Raw genomic sequence first — 17,295 nt, 5'->3', positions numbered from 1 at the left:
CAGGTGAAAGAAGATTCCCACTGTTCATTAGGGGGAAGGTTAATGTATACTTCTCCCTCTATATTCATGGGGGTTAGGGGCAGAGCCGGCCTGCAAATAACTTTTAGGGCCGACTATGACCCACCCCGCCTTCCTCCTGCCTCCCGGACCTCTCCACACCTTACCTGGTGGTCTAGTGGTGAAGCGGGGCAGGAGCGATCTTCCTACGCTCCTGCCCCATGTAGCCCTCAACAAAAATGGCTGCTGTGAGTTCCCATGGTCTCATGAGACTACAGCGGGAACTTGCAGTAGCCATTTTTGTTGATGGCAGGAGTGTAGGAAGATCGCTCCTGCCCCGCTTCACCACTAGACCACCAGGTAAGGTGTGGAGAGATCTGGGAGGCCTGGTGGGGAAGGGTCAGGGTTTAGAAACTCGCGAAAAACTGAAGTCACGAGTCCTAAACCCGTGATCTTGGAGGGATAAGTGTACTATTTGAAAAACTGGAACTGAGTAAGTTCTCAGAATAATAAAAGATTGTGCGTATGTTAGGTGTCATCGACTCAGATTCAAGTTCTAGCGACTCGATGAGTTAAAGATCCAAAAAAAGGTAAACGTATCCAGCCACCTAGTTGCCCTCTTTGCCTAGTTCCTTTGATGTTCCCAAACATGATGTCCTTTTCCAATGATCTTGCTCTTCTAACGATGTGATCAAAATAAGACAATTGTAACTTAATCATGTAGGCTCTGAGTGACATAGCCGGTCCAATCTCATCCAAAATTGATTTGTTAGTTCTTCTGGCAGTCCACGTCTCAAGTAAAATCCTTCTCTAGCAACAAAGTTCAAATGAGTCACTTTCTGTCTTGCTTCCATAATGTCTAACTTTCACTTTTATAATTGATTACTGAGTAAATGAGTGCATGGACCAATGAAAGATTAAGCTATGTCAATATGCTATACCATAGAATCAGAGGCCAATCCTTGTAACGGAGACAACTTTTATTTTAGGAGATAGTTGTTCATACAAGCAAATGCCATAAAGTTCCCAAGGCCCAAACAAAATTGGGGGTTTTATACTATGTATTTTCTCACTGATGAAAACAAGTGGAATCCAATTAGTTCTATCATGTGGGGCGGGGTCTAGGGCGGAGATTGCGTGGGCGGGGTCTGGACCATGACTTAGCCCAGTGTTCCTCAACTGCTGGTCCACAGACTGGTGCCATTTCATAAAATAATTATTTTATTTCCGCCGGTCCTTAGGTGTCAAAAGGTTGAAGAACACTGATTTAAAGGAATTAGATTTTTTAAATGTTTCAGTCCTCTCTTCCCTTTGATGCAACAAAAATGTGGAATGATTTCCCTATGGATTTTAGTTATCTTAACAATTATCTAGTATTTCTGAAATATTTAAAAACTTGGTTATTTGATAGGTATCTGTCATAGGTCAGTGGAAAATACTTTTAATTGTTTACTGTAATGGGGTTTCATGAATATCATCCCAGGTATGCCTGTCTTCTTTGTTACGTGATCTGCATAAACAGACTAGACTAGGGGACACTCAGAGGTCCTTTTACTCAGGTGCGCTAGCTATTTTAGCGCATGCTAAACTCTAACACGTCCATAGACTATAATGGACGCGTTAGCATTTACCATGCGCTAAAACAGCTAGCGTGCCTTAGTAAGAGGACCCCTCAATGAAGTTACCGAGTAATACTTTTAAAACCAATAGGAGAAAATATTTTTTTTTCTCAGAGAATAGTTAAGCTCTTGAATACATTGCCAGAGGATGGGTAAGAGTAGTTTAATATAGCAGGTTTAAAAAAAGGTTTGGACAAATTCCTGGAGGAAAAGTCCATAGTCTGCTGTTGAGACAGACATGGGACAATAATATGGAATGTTGCTATTATTTGGATTTTTGCCAGGTACTTGTGATTTGAATTGGCCTCCGAAGACGGGGTACTGGTCTCGATGGACCATTGGACTGACCCAGTAAGGCTATTCTTATGTTCTTATGCACTCTACAATTTTCTCAGTACTTTGGAACTCACTGCTGATCCATTTACGGGAAGAAACTTCTTTAGAGCGCTTCACATCAAAACTAAAAACCTTTTTATTTAAGAATGCTTTTGATATATAACTGGCTGATCTAAGGACTACCCAGATACGACGACCTTTCCTTCAGTCTTTCTTACAGATGGGATCCCCCTTCCTAATGTGTCAACCTTTACTTTTTTACTGTTCTATAATTTGATGTTTTGTCTTTTTTTTTTTTTTAAATGTAGTGTACCCCTTTTGGTTTTTATTTATCAAATGTACTCTGCTTAGAACAATGATAAGCGGTTTAACAAATATTAAATAAACTTGGAAACTCAGTGTTCTCCCTAGCGCCTTTTAGCCGGGCGCTCTGCCTGGCTGTCATCTCGGTCGCGAATCCTGCTGCTGCTGCTGTTCAACATTTTTAAAAAACCCTCTCACCGGCTTGAGGATTTCCCGGGCTGACTCGGTACAGCTTGAAGAGCCGCCGAAAATTCAGTGTTTGGCTCCTGCCTGACTTTTTTTTTTTTTTAAACGCCAGCAAGCGACTTGAACCCATGCTCCAGGGCTCTAACGGTAACACTATGTGTGCCGGTTTCCCTTCTCTTCCCTCTGAAACCGGAAGTTACGTCCCGGGTAGGAGGGAAGAGAAGGGAAGCTGGCACAGTGTTACCGTTAGAGCCCCGGAACATAAGTTCGCTACAGGTCAGCGACAGATAGAAGGTTACAACTTGCTGCTTTTGCTTGCTTCGGGCCTTCCTCGCTGCCGGGTCCTGCCTACTTTCTGTTTCCGCGAAGGCAGGACCCGGCAACGAAGAAGGCCTGAAGCAAGCAAGAGCAGCAAGTTGTAAGCTTCTCTTCGTCGCTTACCTATGGAAGATAGGTCAGTGACAGAGGGAAGCTTACAACTTGCTTAGTCTGTCTGTAGCGAATCTGCTGACGGGTGTGTGAGATGGGAGGGATGGGAAAAGAAATGCTGCTATTGCATCCAGTTGAGGGGCGGGGGAAGAGAAATGCTGCTGCACCCAATTGGGGGGAGGGGGAAAGGAAATGCTGTTGTTGCACCCAATGGGGGGAAGGAGAAGAGAAATGCTGCTGCACCCAATTGGGGGGAGGGAAGAGAAATGCTGCTGCTGCACCCAGTTGGGGGGGGAGGGGGAAGAGAAATGTTGCTGCTGTTGCACCCAATTTTTTTGGGGGGAGGGGGAAGAGAAATGCTGCTGCTGCTGCACCTAATTGGGGAGGGGGAAGAGAAGTGCTGCTGCTCCCAATGGGGGGGGGAGAAGGAAGACCAGGGAAGGGAGAGGAGATGAAAAAGATAAGACTATGGGAGGGAGGGAAAGGAAAGGAGCTACCAGACCATGGAGGGGGAGGGAGGAGACAGATGCTAGACCAAGTGAAATAAAGGAAGGAGAAGAGATGCCAGATAATGGAGTGGGAGGGGGCGATGGAAGGAGAGGAGAGAGATGCCAGGGCACAGGGGATGGAAGGGAAACTAAGGAGACATAAAATGCCAGACCAGAGGGAAAGGAAGGAGAGGAGGTGCCAGAGATGGAGGGAGAGAGAGATATAGGAGAAGCGAGAGATGCCAGGGCATGGGAGGGAGGGAAGTAGATAGAGATGCCAGACCATGGGGTGGAGTAGGAAGAAAGGAAGGAAAGTAGAAGAGAGAGATGCCTGAGCATAGGGGAGGGGGTGGAGACAAAAAAAATGGAGAGGGGGTGAAGCTGAAATGAATCATGTACAAAAGACAGAAAGGGCACAGGATATACAGTTTATTGAAGGGACATAGAAAGAGAGATGATGCCATATGGAAGAGGGTGGACAGTGGATGCAAGAGGCAGAGAGAGGGTGGACAGTGGATGCAAGAGGCAAAGAGAGGGTGGCCAGTGGATGCAAGGGGTAAAGAGAGAGGACAGATGTTGCATGGAAGGGAGAGAGGACAAACGCTGAATTGAAAGAAGAGAGCAAAGAGAAGATGATTAAAGCAGAAACGACAAAAGGTAGAGAAAATTTTTTTGTTGCTTTACATAGAATCAAGTAGTATTGTAACTGTATTGATTAAAGTTTATGTGGAAATAAGGCAATTTGGGGGGGACTAAACCCCTTTCCTCAGGTCAGGAGTAGGACAGGATACCTTAACAGCAGTATACTGTACTGTCTTGAAGAAAGATTTGGCCTCTGAAAGCTAATTACTACTAATTGAAAAATTAATTAGTCCAATAAAATGGTATTTTCTTATTTCCCATTATTTGTTTTATTTCTATTTGTTAATTTATGAAGTGGTGATTGTTATGTAGCAGTTTTTTCAAATTTACATCTACTGTCTTTATATTTTGCACAGTATTAGGGGATGTGTCACTGTTTCTGTGGTGTTGATTGTATACAGAGTCTGGTTTCTTGGTTCAGTTAACTTTTGTCTACATATTTCTATTTTTAGTTTGTGATTATTCCATATTGGGTGAGGGTGTATGTGTGTTCTGTGTGTATGAAAGGACATGGTTTTCTGTTAGTATCAACTGTACAGGATCAATTAATTGACTGTGCAGGATCTGGCTTATTTAGTTTTACAATGCGTGTGTTGGTGTTCTAGTGCTCACTGCAGTGTTTAAGATGCTGCCTTTTCCCAGGTGCACCCTTGTGTGGTTCATGGATTATTACTAAAAATAACTTTTTTATATAGAGGGGTTGTTTAAAAATGATCAGCACTGGCTGTCATTTATACCACTGGATTTAATGACCCTATTCTAACTTTACTGTTGACGTAGGTGTTGTCCCTCTCCCACACACATACTATAAAGAATTAAATTAAAGTTGTATTAACATTAAGCAGCTTTCAAATGACATTATAAGCAAATAAAAATAAAATATTTTTAATACATTGCTAATTATTACCTGCAAGGAAGTTCTTCTTCACCCAGAGAGTGGTAGAACACTGGAACGCTCTTCCGGAGTCTGTTATTTCCCCTCCAGGGATTCAAGACAAAGTTGGACAAGTTCCTGCTAAACTGGAACATACGCAGGTGAAGCTGGACTCATTTGGAGCACTGGTCTTTGACCTGGGGGCCACCGCGTGAGCGGACTGCTGGGCATGATGGACCACTGGTCTGACCCAGCAGCGGCAATTCTTATGTTCTTTACCTAAACTGTTTTGCCCTAGCTCTCACTTTGATCTTTATCTGATACTTTTTTATTTTGCTGTAGTGCAATCACACAAGTCTCCTTCAAGGCTCAGTAACACCTCTCCATAAATTATGAGGAAGAGGTCTGGAAATGTGGATCGCATCTATTTCATATCTTCAGTGAGACCTCAGGAAGGAACCTAGTAATCAAAACATTATTAGAAGTTCTGTAGAGCCGTTTCTTGTATGACTGGATGAGCTATATTTATCTTTTTTTTTTCTAGTAGTTTAAATTCATGCAGAAATAAATGGCTAGATTGAACCTAATAACTTCATTAACGCATTTCCCTTTTTTAAACCTCTATACCATTTGAAAGAGGGCAAATATCTAATTATTCACGTCTAGAATTGGATACTTCTTAAATTTAGCAAAAATGTTCTGGCACAAGTGTCAAACCTTTAAAAAAGGAAGTCATATTGAGCATTGGAAAATAATTAATAATAATTAACTAATAAAAATAGTACACATTTAATTTTACCCACCACCAAATTTCCCCATCCCTCCCCACCCCACCCAGCTACTTTTTCATGCCGTCTGGTAGGAAAAAATTTCTGGGGAGAACACTGGAAACTTATGTTCTTATTCACGGAATATAAGCATTATATTAGATTAGATTAAAAATTTTGGGAGATAAGTCATTTAAGTAATGTAAACTTTTAGTGTCTCAAAAAGCTTCTTGTTCCGCTGCTATCCAAAATAAGACAGGAATATTACATTTCTTTACTGCAACCCTAAGCTTGAAAGTCTCCACATGTACAGCTGTTGTGATCCTGCTTGTCTGTTGAGAAAGCAAAGTTACACACCTACAACGGGTGCTCTCCTTGGACAGTAGGATCGAACAGCCATACTTTCCTGCCTGTTCTTTCTAAAAGTTGGAGCACACTTTTTTTTTTTTAATTCTTTATTCATTTTTTCATCTTTCAACAAGTGTACAATAATCACAGCAACAATTAACAAATCACTTGAAAATCTTATCAGTAATGTCTTTACATAAAATAATAATCCCTCTTCGCCCTTCCCTCCCACCCTGATATTTTTGAAAAAAATGACATAGTCAGTGGGAACTATAGCACAAGCTCAGAATCCTTTTCCCTTTTTTTTCCAATGAATACAGTGCATGGAGAGGAAGCTGCATTTTAAAACCGAGCGGCATTTGTTTTGAAAACTAATTTGCAAGGATATATTCTAGTGAGACTGAGTAGATCTGCAAGGATATATTCCAACAAAACTTTGTGTGTGGTTTTTCAGGATTGTTCAGACTCCTAAGGAAAATCATTTAGCCAAAACATAGGCCTGTGTCGAGTCTTACAATGCAATAAAGCCTTGTGAATTCAGAATAAGAGGCCATTCTTAACTTTGTCAAGGTTCTTTCCTGTCAGCTTCACTGTGGTTTCCTCCCTATTTTGCATTGTGAAGACTGGTTCTTCTTTTTCTTGTATGCTGTGAAGTGATGATGTCGCCCATATATTTTATTTATTTATATACTACTTATAGCCCAAGTGGTTTACATTCAGGTACTCAAGCTTTTTTCCCTATCTGTCTTAGTGGGATCACACTCTATCTAATGTACCTGGGGCAATGAGGGTTTAACTGGGTCCAGAGTCATAAGGAGCAGCATGGGATTTGAACCCAGAACCTCAGGGTGCTGAGACTGTAGCTCTAACCTCTGCACCATTCACCACTCACTGTTGTGATCCTGCTTGTCTTATGAAGAATGCAATTTACATTTATGTTTTCATATTCACATGCATTTTACCAGTGTCCAAAATTAAGTTTACTGGTACTATGAGATTCGCTTTAGTCGGAGATATTTTTAAACCAGCCATAGGGAACTGACCAACACCACACAATACTAGCATACAAAAGTAGATGTATATGTCAGGTCCCTGGGTAGGGAGGATAGAGAAAAACTTGAGGGAATGTAGAAGATTCGGGAGGAAGAACTGGACTGAGTCTCTTTAAGGGCACTCTAATCTTCTATTTGTACATTGCTCATACCTATACAGGCTCAAGGCAACTTAAAGAGAGGGGAAAGAGTAGGTAGGTGGATAGGTAGGAGGGGAGAGAGGAGGAGAGGATACAGGAGGTTAGGTGTCGAACAAGTGGGTTTTCAGTTTTCTTTGGAAGAAGATGTGGCTAGGTTCAGTTCTGGTTGTTTCTGTAAGGCTGTTCAAGTTTTTACTCCTAGAAAGGTAAGCATGGAGTGGAAAACTTGTTTGTAGTGAAGATCTTTTGTGGATGGGAGATCTAGTAGCATCCTGTTGAGGGTTGTACGAGAAGTAGACTATGCCACTGAGAAGAGCTGGATGAGTGGGGCTGCTAAGTTTCCATAAAGTATGCGGTGAATGATGCAAGATATTTTGAAAGTTATTCCTGATGAGATGGGTAGCCAGTGTAGTTGTTTGGTGAAGGCTTTGACCGAGTCACTCTGGGTTTTGAGAGAGATATGAGCTTTTTCAAGGAAAGTCTAGGTTGTGCCAGCCTTCATAGGGACTTTGGAGTGTAGGCTATTATGACTGTTGTCTTTATGTGACAGATACCATCCAAGCAGCTATAGAACAACTGCACTTGTTAGGAGCTATAGAACGAAAGGAGGATCAGATCATCCTTACACCCTTGGGAAGGAAAATGGCTGCATTCCCACTGGAGCCCAGATTCTCAAAGGTAAGTAAGTAAATACAAAAGAAGATTTCAAAGCCTTTTTAAGTGGTCAAGTCATTCAAGTGTGACTTACGGCAGTTCAAAATAAGACCAAGATAAGTAGTCGCTAGCACGGGCTAGATGAAACTTTTTCTCATATGTTTATTTAAATTGAAATACGCTGGCATTGGAAATATCTCCTTTTTTATTTTTATTTTTTTTGCAGTGTGTGTCACTTTATCCCAATAGAGTTGCTTTTTTTTCTGGCACGCTGTTATCATTACTTATTGAAATAATAAACATCACTTTTTTTGGTGGTGTTTTTAGTTGACTCAGAAGAACCTTAATGTGGATTCAGGACAAAGCTTTTCAGATTTTCATCTGGCACCTATACTAAATTAAGACTTAGTTTCTCATCCTTAGGCTGGTTGTATCTAGGGATGCTGTAGTGCTCATCTTCATAGTACATGAGGTCAGGGATTCCAGGCCGTCATTCAGCAGTAATATCTAGTGGCTGACTCGGAACATATCTATACCAAGCTTCAGAGAGAACTGGGGTCTGTAATTGTTGAACAGGATAGAAGGGAAAGTAACATAGTGGTGGGAGGGATACTCTAGGTAGTTTATAGTGAAATTAGCCGTTTTAGAGTCTGCTTTCAGTTGAGCTGGCTGCCCTGAAAGGGCAGGAGGAACCACAAAATCAAGAATGTATATATGATGCCACCTATCAGTGGACTACTGAAATGAAGTTAATGTCTGATGTCCTTTTGCTTTGTAGACCATCTTGCTCTCACCAAAATTCCATTGCACAGAGGAGATCCTGAGTATCATATCATTGCTCTCTGTCGACAGTGTCCTCTACAACCCCCCGTCCAAGAGAGATGAGATACAGGCGGTCAGGAAGAAGTTCATCTCCAGTGAGGGGGATCACATCACTCTACTCAACATATATCGAGCTTTCAAAAACTTGGGCAAGAGTAAGGTAGAGGTCTTTTCTACGACCTACTGAAAATGTTGAGGGGCCTGAGAATGCATTCTTTGCACCACTGAATATATGTGACTGCCGAGTACATTTCTGTCAGCATGAATATGTCCTAGGGGTTGTCCAGAAAGACCTAATTTTGGAAAAAATGTGAATTGAAGTTTTTCCCATGAATTTGATTGTGCTTGATCAGAAAATAATTTTTAAAACATTTTTAAAGCCCATCCTGGGGATGCTCAAAGCCACTGATTACATAAAGTTATTTTTGCTTAATGGAGCACATTCCTTGGTGATGACCCGGTTTATAAAACTAAGTTTTAGTTTAGTTTATTATAGCTATAACTTTATGTTTAAACACTCAGCAATGATACATTGATAAAAAGACATTTTATGAAAAAACTCTAGCAGTATTTTATTAAATGAACCTTCAGTATCTGCATTTTATTGTGGAAAATAACAAAAATTTAACATACTTTGCTAATAGCTAAATACATACACTTTGGTGTAGTCATCTACGAATGTCATTCCAAACACTCAAGCATTCAATTAGAGAATGACACTGTGGTTGTTACCCGTGGCTAGCTGCGAGTAGCCGCGGGTAACCCGCCGAAACGGGGAAAGAAAAAATAGTGGTTGCTGCGGGGATGGGGACAAGGTCATTCGCCACCCCGTGGAGCGGTGAATGGTCTTGTCTCTGCAGTGAGGCAATCAAGGATCGTGCGGTCCAGCAGCCCCCACCCGCCCGATCGCAGCATTCTGCCATCTCCAACCCTCTGCCTCACCTTAGATGCAGAGTTTGCCGGCTTTCTTTTTCGCCCAGCCGCATGCTTTCAAAAAGCCGCGCATGCGCAGCTGCTCAAGTTGTTCAATCTTCTCCTCTGCTGCAACTTCCTGTTTCAGGTTGCATCAGAGGAGAAGATTGAACAACTGAGCAGCCGCGTGTGTGCATATTTTTGAATGCGTGCGACTGGGCGAAAAAGAAAGTCGGCAACTCGGCATCTAACGTGAGGTGGAGTGAGGAAGATAGCAGAATGCTGCGATTGGGCGGAAGGGGCTGCTGGACCGCACGATCACGTGTGTTCCCGGCTCACACTAGGAAGGAGGGAGTGAAAGGGAAAGAGATTCTGGGCCAAAGGGATGAAGAGGGAGAGAAAGAAACCCACAGCAGGAAAGAAAGGGGAGGACAGGCAGGTGAGCCAGATGCTGGAAGCAGGGGGGGAGGGAAGAAAGAGGGAAATAAGCTAGATAGGGTTGAAGAGAAGAGACACATTGGTGTGGAAGAGAGGGGAAATCTGGACACAGGAAGGTAACAGAAACAGAGGGGAAATTATGTGCATGGAGGCATAGGGACAGAGACATAAAGGGGGCATACATGCCATGGGGATGGTATATGGACACAAGGGGCAATGCCAGATACATAGGGGAGATATTAGAAATGGGAAAAATAGGAACACAAAAGCGAGATTGCTTGGGGACCAAGCTCGCAGGCTCCAGCGGCTTGCACAAATTACATTGTAACGTGCCACGAAAGTAGGAGGGAGGGAGGTAGATAGGCCGCGCGAGAGGAACTGAAGGGTGGTAGAAAGGAACAGATGGTGAAGGAGGGAAGGAAAGGTGGTGGTGGAAAGGAATAGAACAGACATTGAAGGAGGGTGGAGAGGAACAGACCCTGAAGGGAAATGTGGAAGACAGAGTGAGGAGAAGGCGCTGGAAGGGAAGAAGACAGATGCCAGACTATGGGGGAGCAAAGGGAAGAAGATGGGTGCCAGACCAATTGGGGGGGGGGTGAAGGGAGAGGCACAGTAACAGAGCAAATGGAAGACGCAAAGAGACGACACACTGGATGGAAGGAATTGAATGAGAAGATGAGGAAAGCAGAAACCAGACAACAAAGGTAGAAAAAAAAAATTCTATTTATTTTCTTTTTCTTTTTTTTCTTTTTGCTTTAGGATAAAATAGTATATTAGTTGTGTTGATAAAAATTTATAAACAAAGCCCTTCCAGCTGAACATCTTTCTCTATTTCAGCAGCCAGAACTTTGATTTATAAGGAAGGAATAAGCTAAATATTGCAGTACTGAGGCGCTTATATGGATGCTGCAGGGACGGTGATGGGGCAGTGAAGGGAATGGCAGTGACGGGGATGGCGGTGACGGTGAATGGAATGGCGGTGAAGGGGCCGGTGGGCCGGGGACAGATTTTTTCCCCCGTGTCATTCTCTACATTCAATGTCTTCTTGAGATAGTCAGGATAAAGCCTACAATGCTGTTCAACTCCTTGTAATAAGGCCTCATGCTGCACTGGGTCAGTGGCAAAGTCAGTTATCAGTTTAACGCCGTGCGGTTAATAACTGATAACTGACTTTGCCACTGTCATCACCACAGACCCAGTGCAGGAGAAACCACTATTTTTAGCTCAGTGATGGTATTAAACTTAGAGCCATAAGGTTGCAGATTTTGGTCCTCTCGTTAAGTAAAAAACTGTGGAAATCCTCACAGTAATTGGTTCAGAGTAACAGCTTATAATGTTCCTTTGCTCTTCTGAAGTCCAAAACCCTTGGAACCAGCTGCAACTTCCAAATAAGCAGATTATCAAGATTTTGCAGGTCTTTGTGAGATCTGTGCACCCAATGTTTTGCTCTCATGGACCCTGTGGTTCATTTAACCCTTTCGTCTTGCAGGACTGGTGCAGAGAGAACTTTGTGAACAGCAGGAATATGACTTTGGTATCGGATGTCCGATCTCAGCTCAGGAATATCTGCATAAAGGTAATGATTGCTATATGGTATTTATTCTTTCTGTTCTTTTTGCTTTTCCTTATCTATGTTTTCCTGTTTAACAGTGTCCCACAAACTTTGTCGAGCCGCAGCACACTAAACATAGTGGCTGCGGCTTGAGGCATCTGTAAGTGCAGACGTCACTGTGACGACATCACATGCATGACGTCATCATATCAACATCTGCACAAGCGCGAAGGCCCTCCAGATGTGCTCTGAGTTGCCAGCAGGGAAGAGGCATGGAGAGGAGAGGCGCCAGCGCTGGCTGATTGCCTATAGAATATGCCTCTCGCCGGCGCCTCTCCTCTCCAGTGTCGTGGCACACCTGAAATCTCAGGAGGCACGCAGTTTGAGATGCACTGTTGTTGTATAATGTCCTATGTATATGCTTTACCTGCGGCTCCCAGTTTCTTAGGTTTGCATGTTTCTCCTCCATTGCATGAAAATCTCTCTCTTGCGTATTCATTGTGGATATCCTGAAAATCTGGCTGGCTGGGGGTTCCCCCAGGACAGGTTTTGGAACAGGACTGGGATGGACTTCTACTGTCTGTGGTCTTTATATGACAAGACAGATTGGGATGGGTTAGAGTAGGTTTTAACTTGGTAGCTGGAAAGTAGGGCAGATTTATATACGGTCTGAGCCTTAAAAATGGCAAGGATGAATCAGGAGCTAGTATAAATATTTCATAGCACATTCATATTGTCTGAGTACAGGTTTTGCATATCTCAGTAGGGGTAGGAGGGGAAGACGTTTTATAGTGGAACTTAGCAAATAAAATGCAATAATCTACTGGATTGTTGGTTCAGCATTGCCTTGATAATGAATGTGATTGTTTGGCAGACTGGATGGACCAGTCAGGTCTTTATCTGCTGTCATTTACTATGTTAATATGGTAACCACTGATCTAAGGTTTTATACCTGGGGAAATGGAGGGTTAAGTGACTTGTCCAGGGTCACAAGAAGCTGCTGTGGAAACTGAACCCAATTCCCCAGGTACTGTGCTCACCGTGCTAACCGTTAAGCTACTCCTTCACACACAGACTTTGTATAAATGCCTCCTTCATTTTTATTTTCATTTGGTACAGATGTCTATGCCAATCGAATCCTCACGGACAGACCTGGTGAATATTCGTCAGTGCCTGGCCCATGGACTCTTCATGAATACAGCAGAGCTGCAATCAGATGGAACTTACACCACAACAAGCACGCGTCAGCCTGTAGCCATCCATCCCTCCTCCGTCCTATTCCATTGCAAGCCAGCTTGTGTGGTATATAATGAGCTGCTACACACCTCCAAGTGCTATATGCGGGACCTCTGTGTGGTAGATGCCGACTGGCTCTATGATGCCGCCCCTGAATACTTCCGTAGGAAACTGAAAACAGCTAAGAACTAACACTTTGGAAGTTATGAAACAAAATACTGCCTGGAGTTCTAAAGGTGGTTCTCAACTCAGTCCTAGGGGCACAATAGGTTTAGGTTACTATACATCTGCAATTAATGTGCATGGGATATATTTGCATTTAGTGAGCTTAAGAAAAGGTTAATTTGTATATTTTGGTTAGCCTAAAAATCAGACCTTTATGCAGAGGAGGAGGTGGCGAGAAAGTGAATCCTCTATCTCTGGATTGAATAATGCTTAAAAAAAGACAGTGGATGCTTAATAGAACCCAAGCCATTAAATGAGCAGCTTTATTTATCAGGTATAATCCACAGAAAAGAAGCATCTATTTGCAATGGCCAGGTCTCAGATATTTTCACCTATTTAAAACAATCATAATTTTGTAATGTTCTATGTACAGGGGGAATGGAACAAATGCATACAGTCTAGTTTGAAGGATGAAGGTTGTTCTGTTCATCAGTTTTTATAATCTAGTAAAAGAAATTCATATGATATGTAAGGAGAAATAATTCCAGGAGTAGATCTGCTGGATTTTAATAATTACTTTTCTTGATCAAAGGTATTTGTTTTTGGGGTTTTTTTTTAGTAGCATGTGAATTATTTGAAGAATTTAATATATATTAATCTGTATGTATGTTTTTCCAAGTTAGCCTTTATCCTGAGAGAGATGCCCTATGTCTCACTGCTTTTTAACTATTCTAACTCAAGACTCTTTTTTGGCCAATAATTAGCATTGCAGAGTAGAATTAAAATATAATGTTGTATGCCTTGGCTAGAAACAAAGGGATAGATATTCAAGGCTACGAGAGGCTAGTGATTTAATCAGTTAGTGCTGCTGAACATCAGCAGTAACTATTAAAGCTGTATATGTCTATTTTGTAGGTGGTCTGGGAGTAGAGTCGCACTTACTTGGTTAAATGCCAGTATTCAGCACTTAACCACCCAAATGAACCAGACAAATTAGTCTGCAAAACAAAGTCTTATTTTTGTGCTGTTTCACTTAGGTGGTTATATTCAAATTTCTATTTTGAACTTTGTACCCCACCCATATGGTAAACCTTCAGGGCAGCTTACAATTGAAAATGTACAGAGATTAAAAAGATAGAAGTTATATGGTGAATATTGCACTTAACCGCATAAGGAATAGCTGACAATACATGACCGGATATTTAGCTGGTACCCAGACATGCCCCAGCATTGAAACCTGTGTTTTTCTTTTTGTTTTATTTATGGTCCTATGCTTTCATCCTGCTTCTCTGGGCATTCAACACAGCTGAAACCAGGGATTTCTCCCCTCCTCCCCCCCTCCCCACATTTTATTCTAGTTATTGTGATCTCAGCTGGGATGATGCAACAGGCTGTCTTTAAAACTTTGTAATTAAGGACCATAATTTCAGCTACTAGAAGTTACCACTGTGTAATGACTGACTCTCTCCCACTCAAAGGATGTGCATGCCATCTCTACAGTATCCCTGTCCTCATCCGCAAAGGCAGCAGAAGACCGGGACCAGAAATCAAACCAAGATCCCTCTGTAGGGTGATCCATAGGACTGCCAGTGAGCTACCAGACCACCATCTCTGGCATTTTCTTTATATGAAAGAAGCTGACAAAGCCATAATATGGAATTTGGAATTGGGAGGGAAGTTGCATATCCTATTTTAAAATGTTGATGCGTATGTTTCATTATCCCAGGACAAGCAGGCAGGTATTCTCACAAGTAGGTGACGTCATCCGACGTTGCCTTAATGCGGACGCCTCACAGGCAGACTTGTTTGAAGAAACTCGAAGTTTCGAGACGCCTGCACCGCGCATGCGCGAGTGCCTTCCCGCCCAGCGCAGGGCACGTCTCTTCAGTTCTTACTTTTCTGCGGAGCCGAGAAGTCAGTCTTTGACTCTCTGCGTGAAGTATTTTCACTTGTGCCTTCTTTCGACCGCGGTTTTGTGTTCTTTTTGTCACGAATCGCTGTTTTTTCCCTTTGTTGTTATTTTCTTTAAAAAAAAAAAATTTCTTCCGTTCTTTTGATCGGGCAGGCCTCGTGGCCGCAGCCCCGCGATTTCGATCTTGCGGCGGCTCTTTTTCAGCCTATGTCCTGGCCTGCAACCGGTTTTAAAAAGTGTTCCAAGTGCCAGTGCGCAATTTCCCTCACGGACCCTCATCGACGCTGTCTTGGGCCTCAACATCTCCCGAAATCGTGCCGGCCTTGCTCAACACTTAAGTCTCGTACTTTTAAGCGTCATTGTATTCTGTGGGAGCAGCTCTTCACCATGGAGTCTTCAATGGAGCTCTCGACGTTGAAGGGTGCTTCGCCCTCGACCTCATCCGAAGCTCTTCCGGCTTCCACAGCTTCTACTCCGAGTCTCATCAAACCTGCCTCGTTTGTACCGGCTCTGTCTTCGACGCCTGCTGCGATGCCTTCCTCTATCTTTTCAGGTCAGATAGGGCAGCAGCCATCCCCACGGTGGTGCTTAAAGTGCCTAAGGCTTCTGTGTCTAAGCACTCTCATACTGCCTCAAGGGAACATGAGGCCCGTGCAGGTGGTCCCGTTGGAGACGCGGATCCATCCTTCCCGGCTTCGTTCCAGACCTTGTTGGAGAAGCAGTTCATTCAGCTCTTTACTACCATGGGGCCGAAGCTTCTTTCACAAATCCTGGGCATTCAGCTGTCTCCCGCGAGGTCAAGTCGCCTCCTATGTCTCAGTCTCATGCACACTCTTTGCAGGGAGCAGAGTCTCTCTGCGAGTGTCTGGTCTGGCATCTGAGCACGAACAGCAAGGAGCAGATTCTTTGCCAGTGCCTCCGTTGGAACCCTCACACTCAAAGCAAGGAGCAGAGTCTTTGCGAGTGCATCGAGGTTTCTCTTCTCAGCCTCCACTGCTTTGTTCCACAGCCTCCAGCCCTATCCACTCTCTGGGGGCTTTGACTGGGGCACGTTCTCCTCGATCCTCGAGGCCTGCTTCGAGGCACAGCTCGCATCACAGATCGAGGCATTCTTCGAAGCATTCATCCAGGCATGCCTCACCTCACCGCAAGCAGCCTTTTCTTCAGTTTTCTCCACTGCCTCCATCGACCCGCTTCTGGACCTCGAGGACCCGGTCATTTCCATTTCTTCATCCAGGTCTCCTTCTTCGCTGGACCAAGCTGCTTCGACGTCCTCGAGTCCTTCTCGAGGCCAGGCTTTAGCAGATCAGCTGTCCTTTTCATCTTTCCTTCGTCAGATGGCAGTTGACTTGGATATTCAACTAGATACTGGCTCGAAGTTCTCCAAGGAATATCTCGAGACCATGCATCTCCCTCAAACTCCGGCTGAATCTCTCAAGCTTCCTCTCCATAAGCTTTTGGATCAAACCTTTGTCCGCTGTCTGGTGGCTCAATGGCTATCCTTCCAATCCCTCCCAGACCGCCCTTCTTCTTCAGGAAACTCAAGCTCTACTTCAGCTTTGAGCTATCGAGCCGGTTCCTCTGGCTTAGCAGAACAAGGGTTTTTACTCCCGGTACTTCCTTGTTCCGAAGAAGACGGGCGATCTGCAACCTGTTTTGGATCTCAGGGTGCTCAACAAATTCCTAGTCAGAGAAAAATTTTGCATGTTGACCCTGGCATCTCTTTATCCCCTCCTTGAGCAGAACGACTGGTTATGCTCTTTGGATCTCAAGGAGGCCTACACACACATTCCCATCCATCTGGCCTCCCGTCAGTACCTCAGATTTCGGGTGGAAATCTGCATTTTTAGTACAGAGTACTCCCTTTCAGCTTGGCCTCGTCACCCAGAGTCTTCACCAAGTGTCTGGTAGTGGTGGCTGCAGCGCTCAGAAACCATGGTCTTCAAGTATTTCCATATCTTGACGATTGGCTCATCAAGGATTCCACGTCTCAAGGGGTCGTGGTAGCGACCCAGCAGACTATCTGGTTCCTGCAAAGTTTGGGATTCGAAATCAACTTTCCAAAATCCCATCTACAGCCGTCTCAGACTCTTCCATTCATCGGACACAGTCCAACTCAGAGCGTTCCTTCCTCCATAACGTCTGGAAGCTCTTCTCCATCTTTGTCAGTCAATCTTCTCTCGACAATCCATCTCGGCGAGACACCTGATGGTTCTTCTGGGTCACATGGCCTCTAGAGTACATGTGACTCCTTTTGCCAGACTTCACCTCAGAATACCTCAGTGGACCCTGGCATCTCAATGGACGCAGGTTTCCAACCCTCTGACTCGACACATACAGGTCACTCCTGCTCTGACACAATCTCTTCGCTGATGGATGCTCTCTTCCAATCTATCCAGAGGCTTACTTTTTCACATGTCCCC

General features: G+C 43.7%; 1 protein-coding gene across 2 annotated transcripts in view; it reads left to right on the top strand.

Annotated features, from left to right (window-relative positions):
- DHX33 (DEAH-box helicase 33) overlaps positions 1–13,551 on the top strand; it is a 41,355-nt gene extending 27,804 nt beyond the window's left edge. For both annotated transcript variants that reach the window (XM_033922144.1, XM_033922143.1), the window contains 4 exons: positions 7,732–7,859; positions 8,614–8,817; positions 11,497–11,583; positions 12,679–13,551. In XM_033922144.1, the coding sequence (XP_033778035.1) occupies positions 7,732–7,859; positions 8,614–8,817; positions 11,497–11,583; positions 12,679–12,987 (728 nt within the window). In that variant the 3' untranslated portion in view covers positions 12,988–13,551. The remainder of the gene's footprint in view (positions 1–7,731; positions 7,860–8,613; positions 8,818–11,496; positions 11,584–12,678) is intronic.
- Positions 13,552–17,295: the final 3,744 nt, after the last annotated feature.

Source organism: Geotrypetes seraphini, chromosome 15, assembly GCF_902459505.1.
Source record: "Geotrypetes seraphini chromosome 15, aGeoSer1.1, whole genome shotgun sequence".
In the NCBI taxonomy this organism is placed as follows: Eukaryota; Metazoa; Chordata; class Amphibia; order Gymnophiona; family Dermophiidae; genus Geotrypetes; species Geotrypetes seraphini.
The sequence above is the reverse complement of the archived record's forward strand: the minus strand, read 5'-3'. Positions and strand labels throughout refer to the sequence as shown.